Source organism: Leptonotus elevatus, chromosome 10 (genome assembly GCF_054856555.1).
Source record: "Leptonotus elevatus isolate MCC_2025b chromosome 10, RoL_Lele_1.0, whole genome shotgun sequence".
In the NCBI taxonomy this organism is placed as follows: domain Eukaryota; kingdom Metazoa; phylum Chordata; class Actinopteri; order Syngnathiformes; family Syngnathidae; genus Leptonotus; species Leptonotus elevatus.
Genome location: NC_141248.1, coordinates 20,592,855 through 20,609,209, shown reverse-complemented (window position 1 = coordinate 20,609,209; position 16,355 = coordinate 20,592,855). Strand labels below are relative to the sequence as shown.

The 16,355-nt window shown below is 40.5% G+C and overlaps 1 protein-coding gene across 5 annotated transcripts in view; it reads left to right on the top strand.

Moving 5' to 3' along the window:
* magi3b (membrane associated guanylate kinase, WW and PDZ domain containing 3b) overlaps positions 1 to 16,355 on the top strand; it is a 130,944-nt gene that overhangs the window by 72,824 nt on the left and 41,765 nt on the right. For 4 of the 5 annotated variants that reach the window (XM_086086721.1, XM_086086724.1, XM_086086725.1 and 1 more), the window contains exon 2: positions 9,568 to 9,684. In XM_086086721.1, the coding sequence (XP_085942847.1) occupies positions 9,568 to 9,684 (117 nt within the window). Of the gene's footprint in view, positions 1 to 9,210; positions 9,472 to 9,567; positions 9,685 to 16,355 lie in introns of those variants that run through there. The other variant, XM_086086722.1, reaches the window with a different exon arrangement.

The window sequence follows — 16,355 nt, the reverse complement described above, 5'->3', positions numbered from 1 at the left end:
AGGGAAAGTGTGGAGACTGGCATTGTACTCCAGTGGACCCCCGCATACTTGTAGTACAGCACCTGGGGATTAGTATATGCAAAATTGTTTTACTTTTTCTTAAGCTAACCCTGTACGCTAATGCTAACCAGCGGTATCAGCAAAACTCGATGCAGCTCTGCTTACCTTTTGGCTGGGACATGGTAAGAGGGTCGGTGCACCTGTGGGCAATGTGAGTGTTTCTGCACGACAGTGTTTAATAATTAATTTAATAATTAATTAATATGTCCTGTAAATTAGTACAGACCCAACTTTTCACATAAAAGCCTTTAACTCTTTGACTGCCAGACGTTTTCAGAAAAGGGATGCCGCCAGTGCCAGCCGATTTAAGCATTTTGACTGATTTTCAAGGTCCACAGAAAATGTTCTGTTTGGACTATGGAAACACACGTACTACCAAATGAAAGATTGGACTTTCATCTTTCATCAGAAAAAAAGAGTTTGTTTCTACCTTATTCCGTTCTTTAGTAATCAACAATAGAAAATGGTTAGTTTGACCCAATTTCGCCCGTGTTGGACCAAAATACGGAGAAATCAAGCTTTTAGTGAAACGATATTATTTCATGCATTCTAGTGAATTTGACACTTCTTTTTGTCCATGAATGATGCCACAAACACCTAAATAGTGCTTTACTTCTATAAAACACTACCACCAAGAATGAAAAAGTGTTTTTTGATAGCAAAATACGTTTATTTACATTCAACAGTGTAACAATTTGACAACAATTTGGCAAACTATTTACAAATGTGTGCAACTGTGGTGCTATTTACAAATATGTGGATGTTTCAACGACAGTTTTTCTTTTTGTAACACTCTCCTGCGTGCAAAGAGACGTAACAGCATTTGCACAACAGATTGCCTCTTCGCGTGTGCCACTTTCTTGCAGGCCGTTTTTTTCCGGGGAATAGCAAGTATATACTGCAGTGTGTCATCACGTCTAATATCAGGATCATGCTACGGTTACGTTACGGTGGTGTTACGTCTCGCTTCCCCGTGTCCTTCAGTTGCTATACCGGGTTGGTAGGAGATATTCTGATCCATTTTATCCACTCCATTCATGGTGGCATCGTAGTCCAGAAACAGTGTCTTCTCCGTGATCAGACTGTACCCGCTCCTCCGATGAATATGCATTGGACTCGGGGTACTCTTCATTGTCCGATCGAATGTCCGCTTGTGCAGCTCCGCGTTTTCCGGCCTTAGCAGCGCTAGCCGCGCTAGCCGCGCTTTGCCGATGAGGCTTACTACTTGTTCATAACAGTCACGCCAAAGCTTCCAACTTTGGCGTAGAGCTCGTTGTCATCTTCATCATCATCATCAATCTGCATTGGTCGATGCCAACTCTCCATCGCCCGATCGAATGTCCGATTGTGTAGAAGTACCCGGCCGGCTATTGTGCGCGTTTTCCGGCCTTAGCAGCGCTAGCCGCGCTAGCCGCGCGTAGCCGGTGAGGCTTACTACGTGATAGTAACAGGCCAAAGCTTCCAACTTTGGCGTAGAGCTCGTTGTCATCATCATCGTTGACATCAATGCGCTTTTTAGTATTGATTGATGCTTTCCGTCTTTGAAAAAAATGCTCAAGCGTGAGCTGCTTGTAACCGGTTGCTTGGTCTAGCCATTGTGGCTTGGATCAGCCATTGTCTCCTCAACACTCTAGCTCCGCCTCACGTCTTCTACTGACGCCCACGGTGGGCGGCCCATCCAACCTTGTGCAAAGAGAGTCATCGCTGCCCTCTAGGGGCCAAAACGAGTCTTTGACTAATCAGATCAGCCTGATTCTTTCAGCACAGCTGCCCAAGGCTTTCCTGCACCCGTTTTTGAAAAAAAAAAAAAAAAAACATAGGGGACGTCTTTTAACGTCCTCGGCGCCCTTCCCTAGGTTTATGCTAAACGTTTTATAACGTTTATGGCAGTCAAAGAGTTAAAAGTCAATTTTCCATAATGTCTCTTTTAAAGGAAACACACTTCTGATGCGATGTCGTAATTTTGTTGAGTTTGTCTAATGCGACCTTTACCTTAACGCGTCAAGGTCGTGCCGCCATCTCCTCAGCGCTGATGGATGGATGGCGCGGTGTTGGGGTAGCATATGGTTAGTTAACTTTACTGCAGAAGCAGATGTCTCACTGCGTCTCTTTGTAAAATCACCCGGCTGGAAATGTGCCATGCTACGCTTACACAGAAAAGGAAAACGTGCAGTCTTTATTATCCAAGGGGTTGGTTGGCTGGCTCTGACTTACACGTCAGCTCACTTGTCATTAGTTGCTTTTTTTCCCCCCCGTACTTTTTGCATTTATGTCAAGCAGCATCCCCAAACATGACTTATAACCATGCAGCTTTTTACCCTTTTATACTGTTGATTTTCCATGAATGTAGCCTACTATGTTGTAATTGTCTACTGAATATCAAATTATGAACTACTGATCTTCTCTAAATGTACTAAAAGCTGATTAAGCCTTAACCGATGTTCCAAAGAAAAGGAAACTTTTTTTTTTCTTTTTTTTTTACACAAGGCTAAAAAAAATGTGGTGTCTGTTTCAAATGTAATGTGGCGGTAACACAGACAGCTCTCCGGACACTTGCAAGCTCCCTCTTAACTAGAGGTGGCAAATCCAGGTCTAGAAAGTAAAAACCCTGCCACAGTTTAGCTAGCTAGCTCCATTGGTGCTCATTTACCTGTTAGAGAGCTAGCTAGCTAGCTAGCTTCACGGGCTAAAGCCAAATTGTGGCAGGGTTTTTACTTTCTGGACCTGGATTTGCCAACTCTGCTCTTAACACTGTTACCACTGTCCCCATAAAAATACACAAAGCCTATTTACGGTATGTAGCGTTTCACAGTTTTAAGATTCCCACCCTTACCAACATTTTCCTTGATTTTAACACCCTCTGGGTGAAAAAAGCTAAAATTTTAGTATTCATTTTTGACTTGGAACAGCCTCATTGTACACAAATTATTTACCAAACGTAGAAAATAATGTAATTTTAAAATGTTTTCATTAGGGATGGGCTGGTACCGATACCAGTTATCACTATCGGTCTGAAACCTGGCCTGACGACGGCGGCCGATATCAGTATTGGCCGCCATCTTGTGGCATTGCCATTAATTTCATTCAATTTTAAATAAAAATTACATATAGGAATATTTAGGCCTTTCTATAAAATGATCTGTCTTTTTTGTGTAATTTTTTTGTATCAAAAGTAGCCTACCAGCAGTAACCTATATATAATTGGTATCGGTGTTGGTGACTCCTCAAACGTTGAGTTCTGTACTGGTATTGATCTGAAAAAAAGTGGTATCGAACATCCGTCATTTCCATTTTTATGTAATTTTGGTCACTTTAGGAAAACCGGGCTCTTCGTACTCATCTGGGAATTGCTGGAGTATGCATGATATAGAAAAAGCTTTAATATTACCCTTTTAAACGGCGCAATGAACCTTTAAGTTTTGGAAGAGTAACATTTACTATATTTTTAACTGATGTCAAAATGGGTCAAATGGTTAAGCTGCTTATTTGTCAGACTTAAAATAAAAAAAATAAAAAGCAAACGAGGTAAAATTAAACGTGCGGAGGGATATTTGGAGCGTGCGATACGACTGCCAGTTCGTTTTTATCGGGCAGTCGAGCGCGGACGGCGCATCCGACGAGCTGCTCTCCTTGCCGGATGCGCCGTCCGCCATCGCGTGCCGCTTACATAAGTGAAGAGAATCCATTTGACGGTACTGCGTGAGGTGTGAGATTATAAACGAGGCTTATGGCGCTCTTCACCAACCCCCCACCCCCCCACACACACACACCCCACCTCACCCACCCCTGAGCCGAGGCTCGTTGCAGCGCGCTTGTCACTCAAAAAGCGGCCCGAGGCGATTTTTGTCCCCAAAGATGGCCACGGTCAGCCGCGGGGGGTAAACCGCGATGGAGGAGGTGTGGGCGATGAGAGCGGGATGCCAGGGGCTGAGAGGAGAGCCCGGCGAGCAGGATGTCACTGAGTCATGCGTCCGGCGGTGGTTGGTTGTTGGCCAAGCATCTACCTGCACGGCATTCGGGGTAAAGTAGCGCATTAGGGGAAGGGATTTAAAAGCCAACTGTGTACAAGTTTGATTGGAAGATTTGGATGCATGCGATGTTGATGTTGGGCTCATTTTGTGTCGTGTTTTTCTAAATATAGGCTATAGAGCATGTTCTCACTGACTTTGAGATCATTTTTTTTTGCTTACTGTTTGGGCAAAAAAAAAACGTGCTAATTTGCCACTTTATAAAGTCAATTAGCAAGATTTTTGCGATTTTATAAAGTGGCAAATTTGTGACTTTATATAGTGGCAAATTTGGGAGAGGAAAAACCTCAGAAACTTACAAAAATACGGGTAGCGTAGCTATAGGCTAATGTGAGGATTTGTTTGTGGTTAATGGGACACTGTTTATAAAATGAAAAGGCAGGATGGAGACAGATTCATTCTTAATTTAAACTTTACTCGTCATACACGACAGCTACAGCGACAACACTTCCTGATCCCCTATCAGCTGACTAAACACTAACCAATCAGAGGCTAGGGTCAGAGTTAGTCAGAAGCTTGAAGAAAGTAATTTGAACAACAGTTATGGTAGAAGATGGGAATCTGGACGGATTTGTGGGTTTAATATCACTCTTGGAGAATAAAGTGAATCAAACAACTATTAAAACAACATAGAGATTGCATTGGGGGGGGGGGAAACATTTCTTTATTTTGCTGCTTGAACTGAGTTTTGGATCTTTTCCACCCTTGAAATGTTCCAAAAAGTCAATATTCAGTGACCTAAATGTACTTTGCGTGTTCGAAAAGGTCAAAGCACATTGAAGAATTTGTTAAAAAAAAAAAGAAAAGAAAAATGTGTTCTTTTGCCTTGCCCTGTATTTCAACAGAGACACGCGTAGCCCAGGTATGCATTCAGGCTTCTTTTCTTGGTGTGCTATGCAAATTGAGCAGGATGAATTCCCACGGTGTGCCTCTTTCCCAACGAGCCAGTGTGCTGCAAGCTGCTGCAGGACCTGATGACATATTCCCTTTACGCCGCGGAGACGCTTAATTAAGTGACAGGCAGATGACTCAGATAATGAACACCCGGTGGACGTCGCGCAAGCTGGAAGGGAGAATTCTGAGGAATTCTCGCGACGTATTGGACACCGTGCTTACTTTCCACGCTATATTTGATGCCATTTGTGGAATCGTATGTGCATAATTAAAAACATCTGGGCTCAGTAATAGGGAGAGGACAAAAAAACCAATGTTATTTCCGTCAGATATACATACGTATGTCGACGTGGACTCTCTTATGTAATGGTTCCCTCTCGGTTTAAAACGTATGCGTTGGCTTCCAGCCTGGGCCTCGGAGACGTAGGCTACAAAACGGCTTCAGCTTCTGACGGCCACAACAGTCCATTGAGGCACTGTCAGTGGAAAAATGAACGCGCGGTACAATAGCGGCGTTATCTGCGGGGGGGGGGAAGACGAGCGGGTCCACTCGAGTGATGTGACAGCCTCACTAACGGTCCCTGACAGGCCACTGCCAACACGGCAGCAACAACACACTACACTTGCGCTGCAGCAACACATTCGGCAGTGCTGTTTGTGTGTGTGGATTGCTGTTTTTTTTTTTTTTTCTCGAGCGGCAAGCAAGTGCCACTCTTTGACGCCGAACGGCTGGCGTTTTGTCATCGCAGACGACCATGTGTCGACAAGTGGAAGTGACACGCTGTTTGGATTTATTGATCATTTTAACTGCCCCGTCTGACTTAAATGGCAGTTACTTTTTTTCCTGTGTCCCAAAAACTTATTGATATATGTTTTTTGTTTTTTTATGCTAGAGCATACAGAAGGCTTTGATGCAACCTCTGACCTGAAGAGAAATCTTGAAGCACTGGTAGTTATTACAAAAACGTCCAGAAGGTGGCAGCAGAGTATAAGAGATCAACCTGGGCCATGTCGCAAAACGCTGTTTTCCCCACAGTTTCCAACAGATTTGTGATTAATGACGAATTTGAGCTATATTCTAATACTAATTGCTGCAAAACGGAAACAAATACAAATATATTTTTTTCCTGATGAAAGAAGAGACTCTAATCTTTGTTTTGGTAGGATCCATGTTTTTATAGCAATAGAACACAATATTCTGTGGGCCTTGCAAAATCAGTCAAATCCGGTAAAACAGCCGGGAGCGAAGGGGGTTGCTTCAGGGAAAATGACTGCAAGTTAAAAATCTCTTATTTCTCACCTCTTTCCAACGTGCCCACAAAAAGCAGCTTTTATAGAGCAAACAACTGCCATAGCATCTAAATTTAATGCACCCGGTTTGGAGCGCAGGAGACTCAGTGTGGTGTTGTGCAAGCAGTTAATAAGTTTGCAACACTTGTTTTTAACTTCTTCCCCTCGTGATTTTTTTTCTGGCAGTTCCATCGTATTTCATCATGCTCGTCCTCGTTTATGGCAATATTTATTTATACATACTGGAGAGAAATACCCAAAGGTGCAACGGACTTTATTCAGTGAAGTGAGATGTAAAAGTTTCATTCGAGAATTTTCCGCCTTGTACTGACTTTTCTAACGTCTCCGGACTGACGTGGTTTTCCTGACACACGTTTAACCTCGCCCGCTCGAGGGACAGTAGTTCAAGCCGGCAAACGCGGATCAAAGTGCTCAGCTTCACATCAAGTCTATCCAAAGATTTGTTTTTTGTTTCTCCCGCGTCAGGGTACGTACATCCTGAAAGGGCGCTCGGAGACGAGGAAATTCGACCAATTTGAAGCGGACTTTGTAGTAGTAGTCCCTCGATGAAAGCGTTGAGTTCAAATAGCTTTGTTTCCCACTTCAACTCCCACGTGTGCCAGCTGAATCGGAACAAAGAGGAACATTTCTGGGCCAGCTTTACGATGTAGTTGCCAGATTGGGCCTCAGTACCCCCCAACCCCCCCCCCCCCCCCCATGTTTGTCGGCTTGACCAGCTGTGATGACGGCCCTCCGCGGGAGCTTCTGAAGGCCGCGGACAAGAGGGCTATTTCGACGACGACGTCGGGAAATTTTGGATCTGGAGCTTCTTTAGAGTGCAAAATAATAGGATTGCTGCTACAATAATGGCCTGTTTTTTTGGTTTTCTGTCGCAAGATGAGGGAGCGGCAAAGAGGATTTGAGGGCTGAGAAAGCTCACAGAACTATTCCCGGAGCTCATCATTATTCCATCTGCCCTCTATAGCTGTGTTTTTCATCAGCACGTACACTACATCTACAGTAGCAAGATCTCGTCTTAAGTCCCGCTGCCATGCGTTCACGTTCTCGCGGAGCGGTCCTGCTGAGCTGCGTTTGGTCTGAAATGGGGAGAGAGAGAGAGAGAGAAAAAAAAATGGCGTTGAGACATTCCTATAAAGTTGCAGCGCTTCAAAGGCGACTGTCTCCCTCTTGTCAAGAGCCGCCGAAACAGGCCAAGCAGGCAGCGCAGATCTCCTCCTGCTTTGCAAACTCCTCATGACGATGTTTCAGAGAAAGATTCACTTTCTTCACGACGAGTCAGAAGCCTCCGCCTGCCGCCGCCGCCGCCTCGCAAATCTTTGCAGCAACTGGCTTTGTTTTGGCAAAAAAATCTATTGCAGTTTGCTTCGCATGGTTCAGGTTATTGATCTTGAGTTTCTCGAAAGCAAAAGTCAAGTGTGCCATCATTAGTATGTAGTAGTTAGGTATGGTTTGGGCTACGGGTTGGGTTTAGGATTGGAGTAGGTTTAGGCCTAAGGATTAGGTTTGGTTTCGGGTCTTTCTGTTAGGAATAGCGACAATCATCGGGGTTTGTGATTGTGGTTTGGGTTCGTGGGTAAGGATTAGGCTATACTTGAAGGTAGTTGGATTAATGCTCGGGACTAGTAAATGAGTGAGGGTTAGTGGTTAGTGTTACAGTTCTGTTCTTTGGGTTAGGGTTTGGTTTTATGATTATGGTTAAGTCCATTTCAAAAGATCCCAAAATGTCCAACCAAAACTCATGATCAATTTGACTAGACTTGTGGTCAGGGTTAGGATTATGGGTTATGGTTAGGTTGAAAGTTTATGGTCAGGATTGGTGTTGTTTTTAGGGTTAGGGGAAGTCAACCCAAACATTTTTTAACAATAATATGTTCTATGCAGCCCCACTAATTTGAATAATGTATTCTGGTTAATATTGCGAGTTAAGCAGCAAAATCCAGCCGTTCTTATTCATCTCAGGGGTTGGCCATTTTGCCATTTGCTGTTGACTGAAGATGACATCAGGTCTCAGGTAACCAATCATAATGCAGCTTCAAAACACAGGTGAGCTCTGATTGGTCGTTTCCTGAGCCCTGAGCAACATTGATATCACCTTCAGTTGACAGCAAGTGGCAAAATGGCCGCCCCCTGAGACGGATAAAAAAAAGATGGGTTTTGCTTTATAAATCATATTCCACAAATGTAATATTAATCCGAATGTCATGTTGAGGTCACATATAATATGTTATTGTCAAGAAATGTTTAAGGTTGAGTTCCACTTTAAGGTTAAGGTACAGTAAGCGGTTAGATTGAGTTTGTAACGGATTGCAAAATGTCCCACTTTCTTTAGTTAATGAAACCCAGATTGTGACAATGATTTGTTCCACTGGTAACAGAAAATCACTTAATTTACGATTTATTTTATTTTTTTAATGTTTATTTTTTTTATATATACATTTTTTTATTAAAAATAAATAAATAATAATAATAATAATAATAATAAAAATAATAATATTAATAATTTACGATTTCTGACACTGGTGGGCCAGCCAAGACACTCACCTCATGTTGCATTAGCATTAGCACTCGTGCTAATGTTACTGTTCGGAGTTGTTTTACTGTGCTTCTACGAACTAAAATGGTGGCATTTATCAGCAAACACTGTGCAGTACCACCACTCATAAGATCAGAAATGCAGCAGGATTCGATGATTCCTTATTTTTTGTACCATCCTTCGTTCTTTAGCATATCATATTGAATACAAAGTGTGAGTGTCATGTGACGTTTTGTCCTCACTCTCCAATTCTTCTCAGTGAGCAAATTAAAATGTAGAATGATGAGGAAAGAACAGGTGGCCACGAGCAGAAACGTCATGTCTGACTTTTTGACTTGATCCAATCCGAAGCGCCTTCGTGATTAAACGGGGAACTTTTTTTTTTTTAACTAGATTATCGGCCATTTGATGACTAAAAGAGAAAATTTCGCATGACCCACATATATTTTGGATGTATCCATTTTCTCTTGAATCACATTGTCTCCGTTAGGTATCATCCAGCATACATACATCAGTTCATCATTTTAGAAGGACTGCATTGACTTTACAATTAGGAGAGCCGCGCAGAAAGGAAGCCAATGATATGATATCACTGAGTCAATAGTGTGATCTTTAACACCGTTGACGCGTTGATGGGACGACAAGGTTCGGATTGATTTCTCTTTTGGCCGCGAACTCTTTTCCGAGGGGGCGTCGCCGTGTTGTATTGACCCGTTTTATGTCCATCTCTCCTCTCTGCAGGCAAAGTGTTGAACACGGACCTGCGCCACTACCTCAGTCTGCAGTTTCAGAAGGGCTCGTTGGACCACAAGCTCCAGCAGATCATACGGGACAACCTCTACCTGCGCACCATCCCGTGTAAGTCCGACCAGTGCGCCATTTCCAAACGCGTCGCAAAAGTCGTTCGGGACGGATGCAAAAAAAAAGCATAAATAATACAAAATGAAATGATGAATAGCATTCAGTTGGCCTAAGATGACTCTTGCCGCCTATTCATTTAAATGAGGGTGCCTTCCACATTTGTCCCTTTGACTGCCTACTTTTTCCATCAATTTTCTTACGCCTCCACATCCCTCCATGTTTTAGCCACCTGAGCCACACTCTCATTCGGGAAGCCAGAAGATGCTAACCTACCTGAGAATCAACCTTGTTATTCTCAGTCTCTCGCCCAACATTTACAAGTTAGCAAAATGTATTCATATTGGATATGGGTCTAAAGTTAGCCCTTAAAGCTGATCTGCCAATAAGCAGAGCAAATTGTCACTTTATTCGTTAGTTTTCTCAGATTTTTCTACAGTGGGGGAGGGGCGACTCAAACCCGACGTCCAAGTACCGGTATGTCGCGCCTCGAAAAATCAGGAAAAGTGCAATTTTTGCAAAATGCTTTTGACTGTCTTTAGCAGATATCTTCGAGCATGTGGTGTTTTATACTTTTAAATACCCTTTTTGTTATTATTATTATTATTATTATTATTATTATATTTTTTAATTAACCAAAAACACAGAAAGTCAATTAGTTTCTTTGTATAAATGGTAGGGTGATGCGGACTAGTGACAAAATTGATTTTATTTGTATTTTTTTTAATGTATATTAGGTCTCAATGACTGCCATTAAAAGGACAATACAGTAAAAAAAAAAAAAAAAAGCCAGCATTTGCTCGGAAAAAAAAAATAAGGCAGCAATGTTTGACTTTTTTTTTCCCAACTCCATTCAACAATTCTAACGTCAACTGATAAAATTCATACATTTTTTTCAATTATATTCTGGGGCCTTGTGACTACATGTGTGTGTGTTTCTCGCTCTCGTTCTCAAAGCGAGACACTTATTCTGGTGAAGTTCTAACTGAGGGTGAAGCTTGAAGTTATGATTCTTGTCTGTTGCAATTTTCAATTGGTGCCAGAGCAAAAAAAAATGAAATCTTAATTTTGAATGATACGCTTGAATAGACAGCTGACATTGAGGTTCAAATCAATGTCACTCTGGTACATAGAATCGAATTTTCTCTGTAACGTGTAAATACATATTTCTTGCAGATTTGACACATCACAGAGAAGAGTATTAACAATTTTAATACTTTTTTTTTTCTTTTGTAAAATGGATGCTACTTACTTTGCTAACAGCTTTTTTTAATTTTTTTATTCTTAAGCACCCCTACATGTTTGAGCTGCAAAAAATATTATATTCCACCAGCTCATCACTGATCTTTCCATTCCATGATGAGAGACACTAGCCACTAGCTAGCTCGCAAGCTAACAGGCTTTCGGTGCTTCTCTCGACCAGCAAAAGGGTGACGGTCTAGTTCATGGCTTCACTTTCTCGTTGGGGAATTTGAATAAGGACACTGTCCTGTATATTGTGGCATCCAGTGAAGTTGTCTTTTCAGGCTAAAGGCATAGTTAGCTAGCGAGCATAGTTAGCTAGCTAGCTAACTAAATTGGTCTAATAATATTAGCTAATAATAATATCTAAGTAAAATCTTTGAACTGATGTCAAATCATCAACTAGAAAATCTATTCACATTCAAAGTATTCATTAAATTCAAAGACTCTTTTCATAACTTGCTTTGATCAACCGCTGATTCCTCTCAATTTGTCTGCACACATGAGCAGAGGTTACAGGCCAAGTCAATAAAACCGTGTTAACTGAGTTCTTCTTTTTAACGCTTTAAAAGATTTAAATTATAAGCAATTATCTCTTATTTCATTTAATCATATTCAAAAACTCCACTGCAAAATCCTATTGATTTTTGAATGATATCCAACAAATAATGAGTTATAGGGACAAAACAATATATTGTTCTTGTCGTCACAGTTCCACTCTCAATCTTCTGGTCTTTAAAGCTTCATAAATTGATTCTTCATGACTAAAGCAAGAGCAATATTGATTTTGAATGATATCCAACCAACTAATGGTTGACTTTGAGGGTCAAAACAATACATATGTCTTTGGTTCAACTGATCCATTTGAACTTTTAAGATGGTTGTTTACATCAAGTCAAGTGCCTCATTGATTTTCAGTGATATCCAACACAACATGGCGCACCGCCGCAGCCTAATTAATCGGCATTACTTCACCCCGCCGATCACAGCCTCGACAGTTTTCGCTCAAACTTCCGATGCGCTGATTGTCTGCATCTAAGCATTATTGATTTTGAGTGGCGTCAGGCTGCTGTCGTTGCGTTCAAAGGTTAGATCTGGAAGTTCATTTTTCAAATTAACGCTCAGCTCAGCTTGCCGCTATTCTTCGATTGTGCCATTGTTTCTTTGTCTATTGTATTCGCATTCTTCATAGCCAACACACTAGCGATTGCTTCAGCTATTTTTTTTTTCCTGGTTTTTCATCAAGCACTGTGGGCAAATATACTCTGTTGCTGGCGCATCTCTTGTCCTTGGATTTCATTGTGTGTGTGTGCGCGTGCACGTTAGACAAAAGTGTAAGGGACAACGGTATAAATGGTTCGTCGCTTTTTATAATGACATGGGTATTACGTAGCAACACTCACGCACAAGCAAACTGTTGTTGTTTTTTTAAACCCTTTGTTGCCATAGTAACCCCGGCAAGGGCATCTCGGCAAGCTCCGTGCAATTTATTTACTTTGCAGATCATGGCAGTCATCTCAGTCATGCGCTTCTACGTAGGAGCCCTTCACTTTTTCTCTGCCGGTTCTGCAGGGACGCAGCTGGATATTCTTCTTCTTCATCTTCTTATTGAATTTCTAGCCAAAGGAATATACAAATGGAGTTAGGAGCTTGATTTGTATCACTCGAGCAGTTGTAATAATCAGCAGATGATATTTCAAAGCAGGTACCCTCTTGGTTTTGAAGTACCGGACTGTACAAACATACCAAATTTTTTTTTTAAATATCATTTATTTAATGAAACTTTTAGCAATGACAACATTGAAAGCATAAATATTTCATATTTATTTGTGTGTAAATATATATATTTTTTTATTGTATTGCAAAAAGAAAGTGAAACCACTACTTACATAACATTTGGGGATTTTGGGCTTTCGGGGGAAATTTTAGGATAAACCTCACCTTCGGTTGAGTCGATCCTTGCGTTAGATTTTTTGTTAGATTTTTTGTTAGATTTTTTGTTAGATTTTTTGTTAGATTTTTTGTTAGATTTTTTGTTAGATTTTTTGTTAGATTTTTTGTTAGATTTTTAAAACAAAGGTGTCTATTGACTAAGATAAAAAAAATTAACGCCAATATTTTACAAACCCTAAAAGTAGTTCAATAAACATGCTTTAAAATTAAAAAAAATTAAAAATGAAGAGCTTGAGTTTGTATTTTTTCCAATTTTGATGCCAATATTTTTTCCTTTTAGTTAAAAGGAATATCCGCTCTAAATATCGGTTATCGGCGTCCCTTTATTTATTTATTTATTTTAATTTACTTTAAAGTCCAGTCAGCAGGCCAAATCTTTGTGCCATAATTATGCCAATCACACAGTTTTCGTGGCATTTCATACGATAATTAAATTAACATTTTTAAAAAGGAATGCTCCTTGTTGTGAATTGAGTTTCCTGCCACCATACAGGGGTCCTATCTGAAATTTATTTCAAAGCAAAAAAAATAAAAAATCTGCAGATCGACAGCTCTTAAAAATGCAACCCTCTGAAAAGGGATTCATTCTATTTCTAATATTTCTTGAAGGAAACCCAAATCAAGGTCCAATAATATCCTGGAACACGTTTAAATTCCGAGGATCTGCTGTATTGCAGAATCTTTCATCTTAAAGCTGTTGAACAGGCACTTTCTGAGCCAAGGTACTGCAAATGATCCATTTCTCTCTCCAATCTCACCTGCACACACGCACACGCACACACACACACACACGCCGTCCTCAAGTGTCACGGGGAACACGCTTTCCATTCTCCTACTCATGTTCGGCGGTGGCGCTGGTTGAGGCTCCATTTATCACGGGGGCCCCCATCGAGTCGGACTCTAATTCCCAGCTTGAATGACTGCCATAATGAGCGGGAGAAGCGGGAAGTGGCTTCCGTCACTCGCTCTCATGTTCTCATCCTTCACCTTCCCCTCTGTTTCAATTACCTTTGGGCCGCCTTGTTTTACGGCCATCATTTCTTTTGGCCAGCCGTTTACGGCTTGTGGCGCAGCTTGTGATTCTAAAAAGTACATCGACGCTAAAAAGAAACAGCGCATGGATATGAAGTTGTACGATTAAATTGGCAGATAGCGGTCACTCCTTCAGCCCGTTCAAAGAGTTGCGGGTGTAACGTAACGTACGTCAACACTGATGAAATGCTGAAAGATAATGAATGGATGTTCAGTCCACTCCGCAAGCTCTGGAAATTGCTCAAAATGGCTGCTTAAATCCTAAATATGCTGACTGTCAAGTTTTAAGCATGGGTCTTTTGTGCAACCAACTTTGATGTGAATTCATTGCAAGCATCACAAGTATCGTGATTCCAACAAATTAATGAATGATTAAAAAAAAAAAATGTAATATGCATGCCAGGCCAGTAGTTGGCGATATGACTTTGTAAGGAAGCCAATTTGCTTGTTTTTTTTACATTTTATCCAGAAGCATCATTTGCATATTTTATAACGAGGAAATGATTGTTAAGAATGATGTCATGCGTGAGGAAGTGTTGATAAATGATGTCTTGTGAAATTAGGTGAGATCCGCACAAATTATTCCATTCCATTTATATATTTTGAATATTTGTCCACCAGGGCACGTAGAGAAAAAACAATTGTCACTCATGTTCACAATTTATCCATGCATCATGAATCCATTCGCCATCATTTTGATGCAGTACGGAGTTTACAAATCTGTGTTCGAGGGTCATTTTCAATCGTTTTCACATTTTCAAACAAGCCTTTCAGCCATTTTAAGTTGGTGCTGCGAAACTTCTACACCCCCATAAGCTCACTCGCCTGAGAAAACAATGCAAGTTGAGAAAGAAAATTACAGAGAAAGTGATGAGCAAAGGTCTATAAGTGTGTGCGCGTGTGTTTGTGCGTGCGTGCATGCGGTAAGCCTGACTTGGGCACGTTCCATCTCATTTAAACGAGATGCGGAGTTTTGCAGAGGACAAAAGCAGAGGAGGGCTTTTTTTTCCCGCCCCTCCAAGAGCTCAGTGGCACGCTCCCTCGACACCCCGCTGAGATCAGACGCAAGCTCAACGAGCTTACATCGCTCACACACACACACGCACGCACGCACGCACGCACGCGCACACACAAGCCCCATACGTCATATATGTGCACTTCGATGCCTGGGCTGAGTTAAAGAGCACATCGCATGAAGTCCTTCATCTGTGACCTTCTGTAATTTCCTCAAACTTCTCCATCTTCTCCCCACGCAACTTTGCTAAATTTATATTCAGGATGACAGTTAGTTAAATGTAATCTGATCTGACCATCATTTATCATCATCATTTATATATTGAATCATTTAAGACTTCTTTATTAACTTGAGCTTTTATTTAGGAGAGAAAACAATTTGATCAGTGGTTTCGAACCTGTGGAGCCAAGGCATCTATTTGACGTAAGATAAAACCTCATGGCAAACCGTCGAATCGAAATAACATTAAAAGAAAAATGCATACTGAAATAATGACCTTGTGCCAGTTTAGTCACAAATGTACTTAGATTATTTGTACCTTTTGCCAACCAGTTCAGTTTAGTTGTTATGTCTGCCACTATTTGCCACTGGCAAAGATAGAAAAATGAAATAATAATAATTTAAATAATACAATAACAATAATAAAATAATTATCAAAAATAATGCATATACTTTTATTTCTAACCTAACTAATTGATTTGTACAAGAATTAACGCATACCGAACAAAACCAATAGCTGTGAGCACAAAATCGATGGTAATTTGTTGGTTGGTTGGTTCATTAATAAAAGTTAGTTGGTTAGTCGTTGGTTGGTTTGTTCATTCATTCATTTGTTAATTGATTTGTTGGTTAGTTTGCTTGGTTAAAATGACTTTTACGATTTACTTGGTTGTTTAGTTCTTCGTTGCTCATCGTGTTGATGTGTTCATTATTTAGGCAGTTCATTGAGTTAGTTTGTTTTTGGTTTGTTTGTCACTTAGTTACACAGTTAGTAAGTAGTTCTATAGTACATTCACTCGGTACTTGATTTGTTGCTTATTTTGTTAGTCCATAAGTGTTAGTTAGTTACAGTAATTAGTTGGTTCATTGTTATTATTTTGTTTGCTTGCGGTTTGCCAATTAACTAACCACTTAGTTGTTTAGTTCATCGTTAATCAATTATTTATTTAATTACTTTGTTAGTTCAGTTAATCAATCAATCAAAAAGTTTAAGTTAACTTTAAGTCAAGTTACTTTAAGTTACTTACTAAGTAACTTTTACTTTTTGTTTTACTTAGTTACTTCCTTTTTTAGTTGGTTTATTGGTCATCTTGTTGTGCATTGAGTAAGTTAATGGTTTGTTTGTCATTTAGTAGTTAATGGTGGAGTAGTTCATTTAATAAGTAGTTTAATAGTTCATTCACTCGCTACTTGATTTGTTGATTAGTTT